The sequence below is a fragment of the Pyxicephalus adspersus genome, chromosome 2, assembly GCF_032062135.1.
Source record: "Pyxicephalus adspersus chromosome 2, UCB_Pads_2.0, whole genome shotgun sequence".
Lineage (NCBI taxonomy): Eukaryota > Metazoa > Chordata > Amphibia > Anura > Pyxicephalidae > Pyxicephalus > Pyxicephalus adspersus.
Window position 1 is genome coordinate 120,516,653 of NC_092859.1, and position 18,707 is coordinate 120,535,359.

General features: G+C 37.1%; 1 protein-coding gene across 8 annotated transcripts in view; it reads right to left on the reverse strand.

Annotated features, from left to right (window-relative positions):
* Window positions 1-2,609: 2,609 nt before the first annotated feature.
* Window positions 2,610-18,707, reverse strand: part of ZNF609 (zinc finger protein 609) — a 45,324-nt gene continuing 29,226 nt past the window's right edge. For 3 of the 8 annotated variants that reach the window (XM_072402205.1, XM_072402203.1, XM_072402204.1), the window contains exons 4-10: window positions 17,149-17,236; window positions 13,825-16,264; window positions 10,974-11,349; window positions 8,233-8,408; window positions 7,156-7,384; window positions 5,618-5,696; window positions 2,610-4,798 (exon numbers count right to left, since the gene is read on the reverse strand). In XM_072402205.1, coding sequence (XP_072258306.1) covers window positions 5,623-5,696; window positions 7,156-7,384; window positions 8,233-8,408; window positions 10,974-11,349; window positions 13,825-16,264; window positions 17,149-17,236 — 3,383 coding nt within the window. In that variant the 3' untranslated portion in view covers window positions 2,610-4,798; window positions 5,618-5,622. Of the gene's footprint in view, window positions 4,833-5,617; window positions 5,697-7,155; window positions 7,385-8,232; window positions 8,409-10,973; window positions 11,350-13,824; window positions 16,265-17,148; window positions 17,237-18,707 lie in introns of all 8 variants that reach the window. The other 5 variants (XM_072402212.1, XM_072402208.1, XM_072402211.1 and 2 more) reach the window with 5 other exon arrangements.

Consider the following 18,707-nt stretch of genomic DNA (forward strand, 5'->3'; position numbering starts at 1 on the left):
AAACCCGCAATATAACTGTACAGTAGCATTTATTAGACTCAATTATTTTGTATTGAATCCAATACAAAATTATTTGAATTTCCCGCTCCCCCTTCCCGCACAAACTGACACCATCGGGAAACCCTGGAGAAGGTCTCTGCAGTTGCTGGAAGATGGAAGGTAAAGGATGTGTGCCGAGGACCTGGACAGACGAGCAGGACGCCAAAGGATTAAGGCAAGTGGGGTTTTTTAGCGACCCCGAGTGTGACTCAGGATTACCGCAAGGGGTGGATTTTTTGCAGGTAAAATCCTGCCCCGAGTCACACTCGGAAATACCGCAAGGGGGTTAATAAATAGGGACCTTTGACTCTGTTGGGTGGTTGAGTTTTCCTTACTGTCTGTATAGTTTGTTTTTGTGTACCCAGGCTGTCTGCAAAAAAAGGCGAGACAACCCTCTAATGTATGGTAGATATCCAATCAAAAGCTGTTTTATTAACAAACATCAGGTACATCCACATCAGAATCATCATGTTAATTTGATTATATTGAAACTATGAAATATTGTTATTGATACAGCAACTATGTATTGTTTTAATTATAGATATCCCTGTTCTCTTCCTGAAGGGAAATTAGTCCGTGAAACACGTCGATACTTACAAGGTGCAGCCCTCAAAGCATGACCCTGACAGGAATATCTTGCAATGTGTTTAGTATGCATGGTTTTAAACAGGTTTTATTTGTTAATAATTTTAATGCTATCTAATAAAGTATAAAGTTTTACAACTCTTGGATAACTGTAGATTTTGAATCTGTTGGCCCTAAAGTGCCATTGTTGAATGAAAGCTCATAGGTTTTGATGTATATTGTTTTCAGAAAAAACGAATTTCAAATCTGAAGATTTTGATAATATTCAAATTAGGGCAAAGTGTAGGCTAGAACTTAATTATCTATTCTATATGGCAGTGTTTCCCAACCTTTCTTAAATCGCAGCACATATATTACATTGGAAAAATCCCACGGAACACACTAAACAATAATGTCACAGATTAATTAGCTACCTGCTGCCATCTAGTGGAAGAGTATATCTTTGTTCTGCCTATCACTATACATTGCTGGTATAGAGAAATGAAGACAAATTATTTGCAGTACCAATTTCCAGTTTGATTTGAATTTTCAGACAGAGGCAATAATTTGAAAAGGTCTTTGTTATGTGCCAAACATGTCTACTGGTACAGTGGCCAAACAATACAATTCTTTATTCTATAGTACATACATAGATTGTAAAATATTTTGGCAGGGTCCTCTTCTCCTTAGGTGTCATTGTTTGTATTACTCTTGTAATTTAAAATACCTGTTTAACGTACAGTATGTTGTAGTATATTAGTGCTTTATAAATATAGTATAACCAGAAAGCATGGTCTTTGGCTATATGGTAAGGGATAAACTGCAGTCTTGCTCGGAAGCTTTCTCTTGGCACACTTTTCATGAAGGTTAAATTTGTAACGATTCTTGATGTGTGCACTTACAAACTGTGAAAAGTTATCTGCAAATCTCACAATGAAATTTTGGGGTTCCTAGAATCTTCTTTGATATGTGATAAAATGTTAAGATCTTGGGCTGAGTTTGCTGAAACAGTCAGTCTTCAATGATTTTTTTCCAGTGGAATTAATAATTTCAAATACATTTTAAAATTACTTACATTTCCAGGCATATCATAAGTAACTCATTTTGTCTTTGCATAATGAAACCAAACACAGCAATAGCAATAAACAGCAGCCCTAAGGTATGTTTATAAAAAAAACATTCTACCAGCTTACCAGCTTCCTTTATGTAGTGGTTGCATTTTCTATTGTTTAGTAAGCTTTTGTTCCTTTATTTTCATATAGTAATCCAGGAAAAGGAAACACTTCTCATCTTCCCTCATATCCATTACATGGTAGGTTGATAAGGCTTTATATCAAAATAATGTGTGTTTTTATCTTACAAAAAATACCAAGGACACTGTGTACTAACTGAAAATGTACATAGTTTTTTTTTTTCATGAACCCAGTTTTTTTTTTTTTATTTCATGAACCCACCTAAGCAGCAACCACATTCAAGGACTGATAATAATGTAATATTTCGGCTTTTTTTATTATTATTAATAATAATAATAATAATAATAAAAAAAAACAGGATTTTTATAGCGCCAACATATTACACAGCGCTGTATATTTTGAATGTATGCTTTATTTCCCACCATATCCAAAACTATATATCTCACCAAGGTTTCAAAACCTTTAACAGCTGGGAAATCCATAGTATATTGCTAAATAATTGCTGATAAAATTATTGAGGTAGAAATATTTTAAGGAGTCCTAACCAAAATCCAGATGAAAAAATGGTGTGTACACAAAACAGTGGTCAAGAAGATAATGGAAGGCAACACGAACAGGTGCAGTAATAGAGAACCACCATATCGCAGCTAAGGTCTGCTTTTCTAGCTATTGGAGTCTAGCGGGCCCTACAATTGTTTGCTTTAAAATATACCAATATTCACCATCATGAAGCCGTTTCATACATATGTAGGTTTTAAAAAAATTACAAACTTTGCGCATGTACAAAAGACCACAAATTTGATGAAACAAATGTAATAAAAACAAACTTGTGTATTTTTTTTCCTTTAAAATTGCAAGAAAAAAAAAATCAATGTTGCCACAAAGACTTAAAATCTGTATGCAAAAAAGAAAAAAAAATAGCTACATAACAGAAATATAACTTTACATCTTTATACAGAAACGTACGAGGGTTGCCAAGGTGAAAGGGATTATGGTGCCCAATCACCCACATTCATGGTGTAAAGGTAAAGTTTATTCCATATACAATAACTTCTGTTTACAACCAAGCAATACAAAAGAATTTTATTGGAAAACTTCCAGAAAGGGTTAAATACTTTTTTTTTGACTTTTTAATGAAATTCCTTCAAGTCACCTCCTGGTGTGGAAGAGGTGTCACTACCAAAGAATTGATGCCTACAAAAAAAAGGTTCTAATATCATTGTGCATCTTTACAGAGTGGTGGAAGAGTGACATGACTCTCAAGAGTAATCCCCTTGAACATTGCAATAAAAAGGAAAAAAAAATGAAAAAGAACTGAACAGTTCCAGAAGTAAACGAAGTTAAACTGAAACAAGAACAGAGAGGTCACTGAGACAGTTTTGCTGGCAGAAGACAAGTACTAGACACAGATGGTTACAGTACCAACAAGCTGTTGGGAAAATAGCAGCAGTCTGGATGACCCCATAATGACATGTTTCATCTTCTGTGTTCTCAAACGTATGATGCTTTCGACTAAAAACCTTTCTTTCACCTAAATATATTATCCCATAACCGTATCTACAGGGGAAAGAGTTTATCTTTACATTTTATAAGACACTTAATGAACGTCAATGACTTATCTGGGACTATCCCTATAAATATTTTTTGTACTCCCTGCAGCCACAAAGCAATTGCGCATACGTGGTGATAGTTTCACTAAAAAGGCAAATGCCGTTACTGTTGCCATCTAAAATACATTTGCCTGTAAACGCAGTCCAAAATAAACAAAGTGCATCTTTGTAAAAAAAAGGACACATTCCTTACAGGTGTTACCATTCTTTTGTATGAAAACATTTATCTCCTGCAGATAAATGTGTTGCAATGTACTTTGCATGCTCTATCATAACAAATAACTTTAAATATGAAAGGAAGGCCACCAGTAGGGCTTTCTTGCTGATCTATGACACTTCTCTTGCCATATTTAGTGGTTAAACAGATCTAAAGTTCACATGTGAAATATATTTCCCCATTTTGATTAGTGTCTTACAAAACAACCTTTGTCAGGTATATGTACACATTATACACAGCCAAGGGGCAATGTCCTCACGCCTCTGCATATATATAATTAACTTTTTTATTTCACCCATTTTTAGGGGATTTTCTGTAGAGGAGGTTAGGAGATTTGTAGTCAAAATGTGTTTTTAAGAAGAAGAAAAAAAAAAAACATTGCTAGGGGCAAACCGAGTAGTGCACCAGAGCTGCTCATACAATGCAAAGTGAAAAGTTCTGGCCTGCAGGCACTCAAACATGTACCCTCTGCATCTCCGTAGAGCCTTCCCATTGTAGCAAAAACACCAAGTTCTAGTAACCGTAATGGTAGAAGGATCAGAAAAGAGAATGAGGGACTGAATGGTATTGAAAACAAAAAACAGCTCCTGAATAGCCATTCCCAAAAGGTCTGAAAAAAAAAATGATTATCCCCAATGTAAATGCCAAAGATGTAAAACCTTCCCTTGACCTGCACAACCTGTTAAAACTGAATGCCTGAGCAATGTGGTCAAAACAAAAATCAAATCCATAAAGTGATGATGCCATGGTTGATGGAGTGTCAACAATGGGACAGTAACAAAGTCATCATAGTAACTTGAAAATAACATTTAACCAAAGTCTTTCGGCACAGGATTCAATATTCCTGACCTTGAATGTTTCACAATATGTTTGAGGTGTTTGATACTGTGCACTTAGATGCACTATGAGTAAGGAAAGTGTTCTCCTCATGGCCCAGTTCACTGGAGAAATGCAAGAATAAATACAGTCATGTTTTGCAAAAAAAAAGTTTTCGTAGAATAGGAAGAGGAGCGCCGAGCTTTTGAAGGGGCAACAACTAGACCCGTGTGTCCTGGATCTTAATAGGAACTTATGAGCCCTTGGTGGAAACATTTCAGCTGCGCCAACTCATCCAGATGTGTCCTGTGATCCAGTCACATGACTTGTGTAGACAGGGACCTTGACAAAAATTTCTTCTGGAGGAAAAAGAAGAAGAATTAACCATGCCCCCTGGAACGAGATAAGTTAAATTCTGGGCACATATAAAAACACTCCAATTAAAGCATTTAAAAACATTAATTAAACAACATTTTTTTTAAAAAAAGCAACTAATCTAAGCTCCTAAATGTAATGGCCATCAACTTTTTAGTTCCCTGTGCGGCTGGGAGAGAGCAGATGGAGGACTTATTAACATTCCACTGATTATTTAGTGCCTTGTCTAGGCTGGGAGTGAAAAGGTCACCCAACTGCAAGAGAGTAATGTTAGGTATTTGACCTGGATGTGCTGTCTAATGGGGCTAGATAAAAAGAAATAAAATGGCAAAGGGTTCTCATACATGTATTTAAACAGTACAAGGGTATCTAGTAGGTTTAGAATTAGTTTCACAGCAATATCACCATTACCTGTTAGTATAAGGCATAATGTTATATGGCTAGTTTGATGTACATAGATTTCCTCCACCATTTGCAAGATTCACTTGTTGCAGACAGAATTATTTTACTGTCACAGTAAAAAGATGGCTCAAACAATATTTTTTTGATAACATGCTATACCTCCAACACTGGTTTTGCTGTATAGTTGATGTCAGTTATACAGCAATTCATTGCAGAAGGTTTTAGCTTTAAAGTGTCAAAGAAGTAAAAAGGAAATTTGTAAACACAATTTTGTATTCTACACAAATTCAGGGTTTTTTTCAATGTAACATGCCCGGAGATGAGAGGTTTGAGGATACTAAAAACTTAGTTCAATTTTGAATAATTGGCAAATTATCACTTGTAGCATTACAAAAACTTACCGCTTTCACCTCCTCGGGGGTGGGTAAAGTGATGGGGCAGAACCCTGCTGACTTGCTACAATGGGTGTAGATGACAAACCTGCAAACAGAAAATTTATTTGTAATACTCCAAAAACACGAGTGCAATAAAAGTAGCATAATAAGAAATATATTTCTTTTCAATCTGAAAATCAAAAAATATTCCTGTTTATAAAACAAAATTAGGAATTCCACAATAAAAAGAGACGATTCAAGCAAAGGAAATGTTTCCCTCACTTCCTGATCCAGGGATGCTCGCCTCAATAATTTATTAAAGTTTAAAACTTTATACTTACTAACACAAAGGGGGCTAAATAGTCACTCATGTTACAGAATGTGCAGCCAAACATTTCTTTTGTATAGTGCAGGCTACCCTTTGCTGTCTACACCAGCAAGGGAAATTACATTAAGGCACAACAGAAAATATGGAAATCTCTCTAAAGCACAAACTTTTCATCTAAGAGTGCTTTACTGGACAGAGGTCCCCAGTGGAGTATTTTACCTGACCCATCTCTCTTAGGGCAACTTAAAATGTTGGACTTCTTCCTATCTTAGTGACAATAGTCACCAGGATAAATCAAGTGGTACAGCTCCTCAGAAGGGACATGGAAAGCAATAAAAACTGGCAGAGGGTCTAAGGCTACATACACACATTAGACTGTTGGTCACACATTAGACTAATGTGATCATTGGTAGGGATCTTTCATGATCCTTTCCAATGACAAAAGACTGAAAGAGCGCTGTACATAAAGCGACGTTTTGCTCTATGAAGGGGGGGCAACAGAGGGGGACCCTGTTGTGCTCTCTCCCCTTCACTTGTATTACGATCATTTGTTGTTCATGGATCTGCCAGGAAGGATCCATGAATCACGTCGGACGAGCACTGTACACACGTCACATTCTAGTCTGATAAATAGCCTTGAGGCAATAATTGAATGAAAATCAGCTGACATGGCCTAACCCTTCCCTGCATTGTTAAAAAAAAAAAAAAAAAAGAACCTTTACATATACCTTAAGCAGATTTAGGTGGGTTTTTATTTAGTGTTTTACTGATTTAAGTTTAAAATGTTTATAAATAATTTTTAATGCTTGAATGCTGTTATTTGCATTTAGGCAAGAGAAAGAAAATTATCTCTGGATAACATGGACCTTCAGTGCTGCTAAATAGGCAATCCTATATTCTAAAATAGTTCTGCTTAAGTACAAAAACAAATGTAAATTGGTGTCTTGGAACTTAAAAACAGAGAAAATAAATACATTCCCCACCCCCCTTTTTTGGCCTCTGCATTAAAATTTTAACTTTAATTTCTGTCTGATTGCTTTTTAACTGAAGTAGGAAGGGAAAATCTTTGATAGAACGCAACAGAGAAAGGACATTTTTGAAAGATATGTAAAGGCGATAGGTTGTCCCATTGGGAAGTAGTTAGTGAAAAAAGAATATTTTTCTTCTCCACACTGAAAAGCACAGTGAAAAAGCCCTGGTCTAAAAAGCATTGGAAATCTGATCAAATGTAAATTACCTGTGCCATAGGGCAGTTGATACTGGCCGGGCAATAGGGAGTAGCCAAGATGATGGTGGTGATGGTGTGTGGACATTAACCTTTGGGATGGGGAGGTTCGGGGCCTTTCTGAACTTCTGTCTCCTCGGTCTGGTGCTCCCATACTGCTGCAGCCACCTCCACCTGCTGTAGAAGCACCTGGAACGCCGCAACCACCTCGATCTCGATCCTGGGGAGATTTATCTGTGATCTTTACATAGAAAAAGGCACCAGATAATTTAAAATGATTTTTTTAGTTGATATTATACCTTTCACTTTAAACATTAAACTACAACAGTAAGCAAAATGAACAACATATTGAACAATACACATGACCACCAAGATAGCACATTATTCAAATGTCATGTACATTCCTAAAACACTACTAGTTACCACTACTTATCCATAAAAGGAAACACATTTTTAGATTAGGCTTCAGTTACAATAAGCAAGAATACACCAGTGTGAAGGCATTACCTTTCTAAAAGATCTGTAATTAAAACACTGCATGGTATCAAAGATATGCAAGGAGCTCACCGGGTATGTAGTCAAATTTTGAAAACTGCTTGTCAACATCACCACCTATACAAACTAAATATCATTACTCTTGCTACACATTCTTCCTCCTTTACCAATCGAAATATGTACAAAAATTGCCTGTTCTGCCATTGGATATAGATTGATGACATGCACCCTTACCAGAAGTGGAATTAATGTCCACAAATACTTTGCAATACATCTGTGAGCTCTACACTGGTGCAGACATATTTTATCCATTTTATTTTCTGGTCTTTGGCTATATTTATTGGGCAGCAAAAGATAACATAACTACTACAAAAAGGCACAATAGTTATTTCACTGTGGGAACCAACAGAGACTGGAACTGTTCACCGAGCTGTAGAGAAATACTGTAAACATTTGTGAGGTAGAAGGTAAGAAGCATTTAGTGTGTCTCTTCTGTAATGGGGGGCATGTACTGCTTGTTCACAAAACACAAAAGTTCTTATTTAAAAATGTATTATTTTATTAATCCTATTTAAAAATCAAAAGGATACTTACCGTTGGAGATTTGCTTTTGTAATGACTAGCATGCTGTTGTAAAATATCGAGTGCTTTAGACTCAGAGGTGGGTTTACAGCTGACACTTGGACTGGCTCGCGATTTCTCAGATTCTTCGCTGCCAGAAACTTTGTTGCCATATGGGGAGAAAGGATAACTGGAGGAAAGATAGGAGCCTATGAGGGAAAAATAAAAGGAAAGTCAATTTATCAACATCTATTGTATGGACATGTTCTTAAATATTTTAAGGTCTGCACATTTTATAAAAGGTAACATGAAAAATTAAAACACTAGTAGAATTAAAAAAAGAAACACTTTACTAAAGTTACCTATTTTTTGCCACTGTACTTGTTAACTTATTTTGTCAATAACACTAATTAGGAAATAAATGGAAATATCTGACCTGAAACAAACAGTTCCCCTATCTTTATTTTTCAAGTGGATAACAGTTAAAGTAAGTGTATAGGCAAATTATAGTAAGAGTGAAGAAAAATCTACCCAATGTTAAAAAAGAAAGAAAAAAAAAAAAAAAAACTACTAAAGGTTTTGTCCCTTCCACACTCCAATGAAAAATAAAAAAAAGGTTTAGTTTAATTTACATTTTAAATGCCATTTGCAAAGCTATTTACTATTCAGACTAAATCCATGTGCTTTTATTTGTGTCATTGAGTGACCTGCTGTAATCTGAATTTACTTAACACCATTCAGAGCCTTCAAAATATACAGTGCTTTTAATTTTTTAATTATTTATTAATTATCAATTCTTGTCAGTCAGATGGGCACAGGATATACATTAAAGCTAGCCATAGTGAGAAATAGGAGCAACCTCAAAGTTCATCAGAAAATACCTGGGGAAGGACTCTGAATTACTGGATGGAAACTCAATACTAAATAATACAAGTTGACTATTAAAAAAAAAAAAAAAAAAAAAAACTATAAAAATGAGCAGCTGGAAAAGGGCTGCAATAAAACTTTCAAAGTTTGCTAATGACAATGAATATGGCCAGTTTACATATTACATTATATTATTATATTTACATTGCACATACATTCCAAACCTCATCTAGAGACCATGAACATTTGTGCAGAATTTTAAACCCCGATACATAAACATTTATTAATGTTTGACTGGAACTCCCAAAACTATGCACTATGCATATGCAGTCTTTTATGTTGTTCAAGTATTATGTGTAATGTCTCACATGACAATAGACGAAGATGTGACAACTTTCACCTCCACAGAACAAGATCCTCAATTTCTAATTATACTTTCCCACAGAAACAGGAAAAAAAAAAGAATTTAGATGGCCCTAGCACTCTCAAGTTTCATTGCCCTGCTAGAACTTAGCTACTGTTGCATCAAGAGGTGTATGTTAACCCTACAAACAACAAGAATTTAACTGTCAATGAGTTTCAAGTGCCAGATGCAGGTAGAAAGGGCATGGCAATAATATATATTGGCTTTAAAATGAACAATGTGTACACACAAACTGTAGTGCTACCCTCAGGGTACAGTAAACACCACAAGAAAATAAAACTATACAAGAAGAACACAAAAACAAATTCTCAGGGCTCTATTTATAACACTGAGAATCAGACATTCCCTCAAATTTCCCTCGTGTTTAACAGTAATTTAATTCCTACCAGGGAATGTTTGAGGGAATGTCAGATTCCCCATTTTATAAACAGAGCCTTTAAACTTGTAGATGAGGCCACACAACTAGTCTCTGTAGATTAAAGTGACACTTTTGTTGACAAATTGATGCAGTAGGAAAGCTAACTGAAAGATAAAAAGTGGTTGTCTATTATTACACCTACACACATGGCATGGGCAACTAAACAAAAGATCGCTGGATGAAGCTTGCAAACTCTGATGATGATCATAGCTTACCAATATGTCAGTTCAGGAATGGGAGACCATTGACAGCATTTACTGTTTACGAAATATGTGCAGACATTGTTGCTGAAAACTAAACTACCGTCCTATTTCACCTCTCTTTGCTGGCTAAACAGAAAGGTTCAACTGAGATAACCACTCCTGTTTATGGATACCCCGCCTGGCAAAGATGTCTAAGAGAATTTAGATTGTGCCTGGATACCTGAACCCCCTTCAATCTTCAGCATATTGCATTAGCTTTTGTTTAGAGAAGAAAAACAAAAAAGAAATCCACTGTATTAATCTGAACACCACAATTAGTTTTCACCAGACAAAGGATAGAAAGCAAAATGTGAAAATGTAAAGATCAAGTGATGCACAAAAACACACACACACACATTTTTATAAAACCTGGCATTAGAAATTTTCTTAAAAATTCCATCATGGGAAGTCCATGTTTTTCAATTAATGGCAGTAATTGATTCCCATCAGGGAACGACAGATTCCCTGGATATTACAATCTTAAATTATAAAGCATGCTGGTCTGGCATAAACAGCTTTACAGATAACAAGTAGGGATTTATACTGCTGTGAAACTATGCACTGGGACAGTGAACACATAGTGGAATCTTTCATTACCACGCAAGATGGTCACTGCAACAAATCTTTTTACGTTATTGCGGTAACTTTTAAAGATTAGTAAATTAGTATACATCGCTTTATTTATGGCTAGTATTTTAATATTTTTTTTGTGGCTGTTGGAGATTTCTTAAAAAAATAAATAAAAAGTTTTGGCTAAACATAAAAAAAATACTCAGTGGATTAAGAATTCATCAGGAGGCAAATTAACATCTTGATCCAATACCTGGGTAGTTTTGCATCATGACTGCAGGCATTCCACGGTAGCTTGGATGGCTAGGGTCATAAGCTTGACTATAGGTATAGCCATGCACATATGGGATATAGGACTGGTGTTGGGTAAGTGGAGATGACACAGGAACATGAGTACTAGAGCGGGGGTCCTTAGGCATTACACGAGGGTCTTCAGTTGTTTGTGGTCCCTTCATTTCCACATTAACACCTTCTTTGGTGTCCTCTTTAGTTTGAGCTTCCTTGCTGCGGCTCCGCTCTTCTTTGACCTTCCGCTCCCTCTCTTCTTTCCATCTTTCATCTTCAGCCTTTAAAGCATCAGTGTACTTGGGATAGACGTAGGACCACATACGTGATTCTGCCTCCTGCTGCTAAGGATATTGCAAAAAAAGAAAAATAAATATTCTTTAAGTTACTTCTGAAACCACTAGAAAAAAAAGTGGAAGAAACAAAGAAACACAACAGAGTTAAGTTTTCTCATGAACATACAAATATCAGCTAAGACAGTGTGATACCCTTCACAATTTATTTGGAAATACAAGTATTTATATAGATTTGCCAGCCTATAGTTGTGGTTTGTCCCAAATGTACTGCAATTTTGTGACAAATCACTTTTTATTCACTTCTTTGGGCTTAGCTACAAACTGCTATTCTTTTGTAGCCGGGGTTCTAGCAATTAAATTACCACAAATCACTGTTAAGCACTGGCAAAAGTGTTTTGGAAAGGCGAACAATCTCTGTGAATAGCTGTGAAAATATTGCCTGACTAGACAAGGTCCTGACAGACATCACTGTAGAAGGTATCATAAAAACAAGAACCTTACTCATGCTTTCCATAAAACAAAAAAGTGCAAAAAAAAAAAAAAGAATATCAGCAAGAAAAAGGAATCAAAAATAATTCCGTAATTACAAATCTATTAGACCAGAGTGTTTTTTAAATGTAAAGCAATACCAGTCAATCTACAACACAATATTACAAAAATGAAAAAGTTATATATAAAACACTTCAGGAAAAGAGACTATTTGACACAAAAAGTAAAGCTTGAAATTGACATTGGGCATTACTCAATAAATTTTATGTGCCGTACCTTTAAATTGGGAGATGCCCTTAAAATCAACTAAACCCAGGGCAAAAGGCAAATTCGTAAAGTATTCATGGTATTAGATCAAATTTTACATTTCACCTTTATAAAGAAACTTTACAAATTGAAAAAACAAAACATTGTTCAACTGTGCTTGGTTGCAGCAGTGCAGCTACCTGACCTCCCCTGCCTGTTAACAGACTGTGGTCACCATCTAATTCATACCAAGTCTTCTTTATGCAGACACATGGTTTCAACTTTAAAGCAAAGACCTTGGAAAATGTAATCAAGCATCAATTGTTCTTCCTACTTTAAACGTCACATGGTCACATTTCAATGACCCTCCCATTGGATGAATTTAGAGATAAGATCTTCAATCTTCAATATGTAAGAAACATACCCATATATTAGCTACAGAGGTGAGAAGGTCGTCTTTGCACTTCCAATGTAATAATCATCATTTTTTCTCCTACAAATATATGTAAAATGTTCCTGGGCACTAAAGTATACAAAAGATTTTATACAAGGGCTTTGAAATAACATAAAATGATTGCTTGTATTTAGCTGTTTCGTGGAGCACACGGACAGCAGTAAAAAGTCTACACTATATGAATACTGTTGAAAAGTACTCAAAAGTAGCGGAAAAGCATAAAACTAAACCTACGTTCAACATAGAGATAAAAAGAATCAGGATCAATTTGTGTGAATAATTGGAGATAAATAAAATCTCTAAAATACCTGTCTTACAGAACTGTGCCTGAACGACTTTCTAAACTCAAATGATCATGTAGCTTAACCCGGGGGCACATGGTTAAACAACCAGAAGAACAATCAGAATCTTTTGTTATAGTTTTTTTCCAATGTCTGCATTCCAGCGCCCCATCCTTTTATTCTTTTTTTTCCGGATTATCTTTAACTATTTTGACTGGCCAGGCAAGCATGACAAACCATACTTCTTTCCGGCACACACAAGGGAAGGTGAGATTGCCATTTTTCACTGGCAACCTGGCCATGCACAGCTCAGCTTTTTGCCAGAAAACCCAGGCAGGTAAGTCGCATTATTGCTGAAGGGACATCACCTGTTCCTTTGTGCAATACTGACCCGCCAGATCATGCAAACCTAAAAGAGAACCTTTATTTCTACTTTAATTCCAAGATTTGTTTATGCGTATTTAGTTTTATGGCTATGGTTGAAAAGCTGGTTCTAGTTTACCAGGAGTGGGTCAGAAACAGACAAGTTATTAATCTTAAACCTTTGTGGTATTGTTAGAACATGTTATTTTATTTCAAGTACCATTGCTGAGATGTCTCTATTTCCTGTTGAGACAAAAGAAGTGTGAGGAACTTTCTTCTAAAGTAAGGGAAAAGTCTTTCTTACACACATTTTTCATTGTAAGATTTTCCTTACTTCTACCAGAGAACATTCACACCCTTATTTGTTTGCAATCATCATCTACTCTGTATATGTTAATAGAACCTGTTCAATAAATATATTTTTCACAGAGCAAAAATAAAACATAAAATTGAATCCTTCAACACACTGGTCAGCATTAAATTTTGCAAAAAGTATAGCATTAAAACAAAAACGGTGTAGTTTAGAAAGGCAAGAAAATACAAATATTCTATGGAGAAAACCTGTAAGAAAAACTGGTATTTGATAGCAGTACATGTTTAAATGCCTTACACTATAAAATGTTTCAAGTCATGCACATAAGCAAAGCACTTTTATTCACATGAAAAATTAGGTTTAATATAATGCCTTACCTGTCTATACCAAATAACAGGGTCTAGACCGGCCTGCCGTCCACAATCGCTTACAGATTTGGAAGGTTCTGCAGTTTCCTTTCCTGTGTGTCCCCCTCCATCTGACACTTTTGTTTTTAACCCCTCTGGCTGCTGCCCTGGTATTTTTACAGATTCCTCTGGCTTTGGAATAATCACAGATTTGCCAGGGTCGGGCCCTGCTCCTAGTTCCTTAGGCTTACTGGTAGATGACTTTCCTAAATCTGTCAGACTTGGAGCTTTTGTGAGTGTAGGAGGTACTGAAGACTTGTGCTTCCATTCTTCTTTAATACTGACCTCTCTGTCTCTCATGGCCATCTCTGTTTTTTTTTCAAGGCTACGTTGCTGTTGCTGCTGCTGCTGCTGCTGCTGCTGTTCGAGGTTCTGTCTTTGTTTCTGATGCTCCTCATACTGTTGCCTATATGCTGGGTTAGTACTAAGTAAATGGGCATGATAGCCTTGATCAGTATAGCCATAGGGAGGCACATAGGCATATTGATTATAGTAAAGCGACTGCATGTACATGTTAGGACGCTGTTGAATAACTGAAGGTTGCTGGCTAGTGCTAAGCTCTGGTTTTTTATCTTCTGGTTGTTCGACTTTCATTTTCACTTCAGTAACTTCCAAATCTTCCTCTTTCTTAACTTTAAGAGGCTGATTTTCTGGTGTACTTTGACTGGTAGGATTCATGGCACCAGGACCAGGGCTGGAATGTGCATAATTTGGAGAGTAATAGGTTTCAAACGTCTGGTAGTATGGAGATTCTTTATTCTGGGGCTGAGGAGGAAAAAGGGACTTTTTCGCACTTTCCTTAACCATCTGCTCTGGATCTTTGACCTTTGTACCTTCCATTTTACCTTCACCATCCTCTCCTGCATCAGAAATATCAGAGTAAGCTGGACTGTTCGTTTTAGCTGAAGTCCCTTCTGCCCCATTTTGGGTCACAACATGTAGCGGTGTCATGGGCTGACTGGGACTAGGGTTTTCCATTCGGTTCGAAGTACTTCCGCCGCCACCTATAGAGGGACTGGGTGCATTGTCTGTGAAGCTATAGATTTTGTCAGCCTCAGCTTTTATGCTAGCCAAACGGCTCTGGTGAGAATCAGAGCCATTAATAAGTCCATCACCTTTGCTTGAAGAATCACTGACTGTTTCCCCATAAGGACTTTTTCCATCTTCAGGGCGACCAATTTTTATGGAAGAGCCAGGACTTTCTTCATCCCTTTGTTCTTTCTTTTTTTTATCCTTTTTCTTTTTATCTCTTGATGGTGTTAATGCTGGGTTAATAATAGATGGCTCTCCCATAACTGTTGGTTTGGGCTGTATAGGCTTTAGTTGTGGGCTAGTAGGCATGGTTTGTACTACTGTCTGAGGGAGGCCAGTTGAGGACCCAGGACTTGAAGCAGTAAAGTTAGTTGTCTGAATGGTATACATCTGTTGTGGAACTAGAGCAGGTGCAATGGGACGGGTAGATTTGACACTTTTTGAAGAAGCCAGTTTATCTTGTTGTTTGTTCCCATTTCCTTTCTTGGCTGCATCTTTTTCACCTACTCGTTTCTCCTGTGACTCAAAACCATCGTTGCTTGTATCATCTGCTGCCATGGGGCCTTCATCTGACCCATCATTAGAAAGTGCTCCAGGGTCAGTGTCCCCTTCCGTACCCATTTTCTTTTTGCATAATCCTTTACTTCCAAGCTTGGAAGAAAGTGTAGGACTTTGTGGTTCTGTCAAACGAGTCTTGGGTGTGGCAGATCTGGCCGGGGAAAGAGAGCCCTTCTGAGAAGGAAAGGTACCATTGCAGCCACCCAAATCAAGGTGAAGATGAGGCTCCTCACCACATTCACTATCCCCATCTGCCTCTGGCTTACTGTCATCATCTGTGTGTGCATGAGCCTGATGGTATTTCAGGCCATTAATGTGCTTGTATTTCTTGTTACAGTTGGGGTGTGGGCAGTCTATCAAGATGGGTGAAGAACAATTTCTATCCAGTGCGGCTGGTTCTACTTTGATAGTGCTTAATGGTACAGTTAAAGGCAAGGATCCAGACACTGGAGCAGAGGAAGATCCCATGGAATTTGTGCGAGCACGTTTACTTCCTTTGGAATCTTCTGAGCTTGAAGTTAGTTCAATGTCAGATGGGGGCTTGCTTTTCCGCTTGCTAGCGGATGAGGGACTGGCTTTTATATCCTCTGATGTATTGCAAGGTGGTGGACGATGATCTCCTGAATTCTGGCTTCCTCGTCTACCTTTGTTGTTTGCCCCAGCACGAGTCTTGCTGCTACTACTGCTGCTACTGCTTGCACCTTTAACATCAGCAGTGGATGTTCCTTCTGCAATTGGAGCGTTGCTACTTGGACGCATGCGTTTACCCCTCCCCCGTCCATTCCGCATCTCCAAGTCACTGGTGGGAGAGTCGCAGAATCTGGAGGGGGAAGGGAACAGAAAGAAGTGTGAGGTATTCCATAAAACAGCAAAAATAATTCAAGTTCTATTAACCTTAAAGTGGAACTCTGGTACACATATAAAATCGACCTTACAATAGGGCTGTTACTGAAATGCAAAAATTCATTCTGTAGAGGAGTAACAGAAAAAGCAGTTACAGGTAGTCCCCCTGGTCAAGGACATCCAACATACGGATGCCTCCTAGATAAGTACGGGGGCTTCCCTGCTCACTCCTGTGCGGGGTGAAGGCTTGGAGGAGGGCGGTTTGCATGACTTGCAGAAGAAATCTTTTGCTAAACACAGCTGATGTTGTGGGTTTCTAAGAGTGGAGCTGATCTGCAACATCTTGTAACTCTTAAGGACCAAGACAACTCTGAAGCTGTTTCTTTTTGCATATAAAAGCACAGCTTGCCCCAGAAGTTAATGAATGTCTAGGCTTCATAAAGAATAAAAAAATGTTTTTACTTTGTTTTTTTTGCTTAGTTTGTGATTAAGTGACAGTGAGGGTTTTATACAGTAACTGACACCACACTGCCTAATAATATGTTGAGACAAAAATCTGTCCTAGGTACATTATTTTAATAAATATAATTATTCCGATTTACGTACAAATTCAACTTAGGAACAAACCTACAGTCCCTATCTCATATGTAACCTAGGGCCTACCTGTATTGTTAGCATGCAGTACTATGGAATGAGGCCTTTTCCCAGCTGCACATCAGACCCCCCCAAACATGGTATAAGCCAAGTATAATTATCTTTTCTGTTCCCCTAAACAAAAATATATAACCCTTGTAGAGCAGGAAAATCCCCACTACACAGGTCAGGATTTATTTAGTTACAACAGCTAGGACTTAAACTCACCTAGGTGGTGCCCAATCATGCCGTGTGCAATCCAGAAGTGTACCAACATAGGTCTTATTTCTCCAAGTCACATTTACCACAAGCATTCCTATAATGTAAAAGAAAAACACTTAAAAGCAGGGAAAAGAAAGACTGATGAAAACCAGTTAGCAAATAGAATGTTGAACATGTACAGTTGGAAACTGCAGACTTATTCATCTAAAACCTACATCATTGCACTGCTTTGTTAAAGCAATATAAGCTGGTTAACAAATCAAACAGAAAAGCAAAATGTCAGATTCTTTCTGCTGACCTGCAATGCATATTGGTGGCCAATAGTGTCAAAACCAGCATACAAAACCTAGACGCTATCACCACACAGGAAGCCTACTTATTTTATGTAGCAGACGGCAAGGAAATCTACAGTACAAAATCATTAGTCTGTCAGTCAATATATTTACAAAACAACTTTATATAAACTGTGACAACCGGCTTTTAGAAAAGGTTATAAAAGGATCCTACAGAATTTGAGGAGAAAAATATATCAAAACAAGGGCGAATTATTAACACTGTAGTTAAGCATGCTTACAGCCCAGGAAGATTCAGAAAAAGGAAATTCATATCTACACCTGCAGCTTTCCTGAATCAATTGAGATAGCAGATGGCTGCACAGCTGCCAGGGATCATTGCAGCGTAAGCAGGTATGAATAACCCAGCTTTCAAGCAGTCAGTAGTAGAGCTTCTTAGACAGCATGGCACGGTTACAAACCCCAAGGAATCCCATATTACATATCTGAAGTCCAAAGACTACAGTAAAGCTGATCCCTACATCTCTGCACTGAACATCTGCTATTATAATTAACACAGACTAAATTGACAGATAAATTTGATGAATATGATATCCACAATTTTATTTAGGCAAAAGCATTAAATGCACATTTCCTGGAATTAAGAACTGGCAGTTTTTAATTTGAAGACTTCAATAAACCATCATACAACTGAAAAGCTGCTACCTACAGACTAAAGGAACCAGAGGAAATTAAAAAAACATCATGAAATAACTGTAGAAAAGGAAGTCATAATCTGTAAAGGCTGTTACAGATTATTGCAATATATTTTATAAGGCATAGAAACCAGAAGCCGCTAAAAAAAACCAAACAATACTATTAGCTCTATTTAAAAAGAAAAAAAAAAGGTTTCAGAAGGGACAATAAATTGTGAGGGATTCCATACTGTCAGACCTCTCACCAGGGACTGAACTAAGGTCTGCAGCAATGACCAAGGGAAGACATATTTATTATTTACCAATGAACAACAAAAGCTAAAAATTACAATTTTCTATTTTTTTAGGATTTCTCTGCTCCAGCTTTATTCCAGTCCACAGCTTCTGTGAGACGTGCAGACAAGCATGGCCTTAAAGACGGTAGGACAAGAACAGATATAAATAAAATGGTGGCCATTTTCAGAATTGAAAAAAAATTACTTAAAAAAAGAAAAGACAAAAGAGGTTATTATAAGACCCAAGCCCCTGCTAAATTTTCTATTGCGTTATTGTTTAATACTAACAGGCACGGCCCACC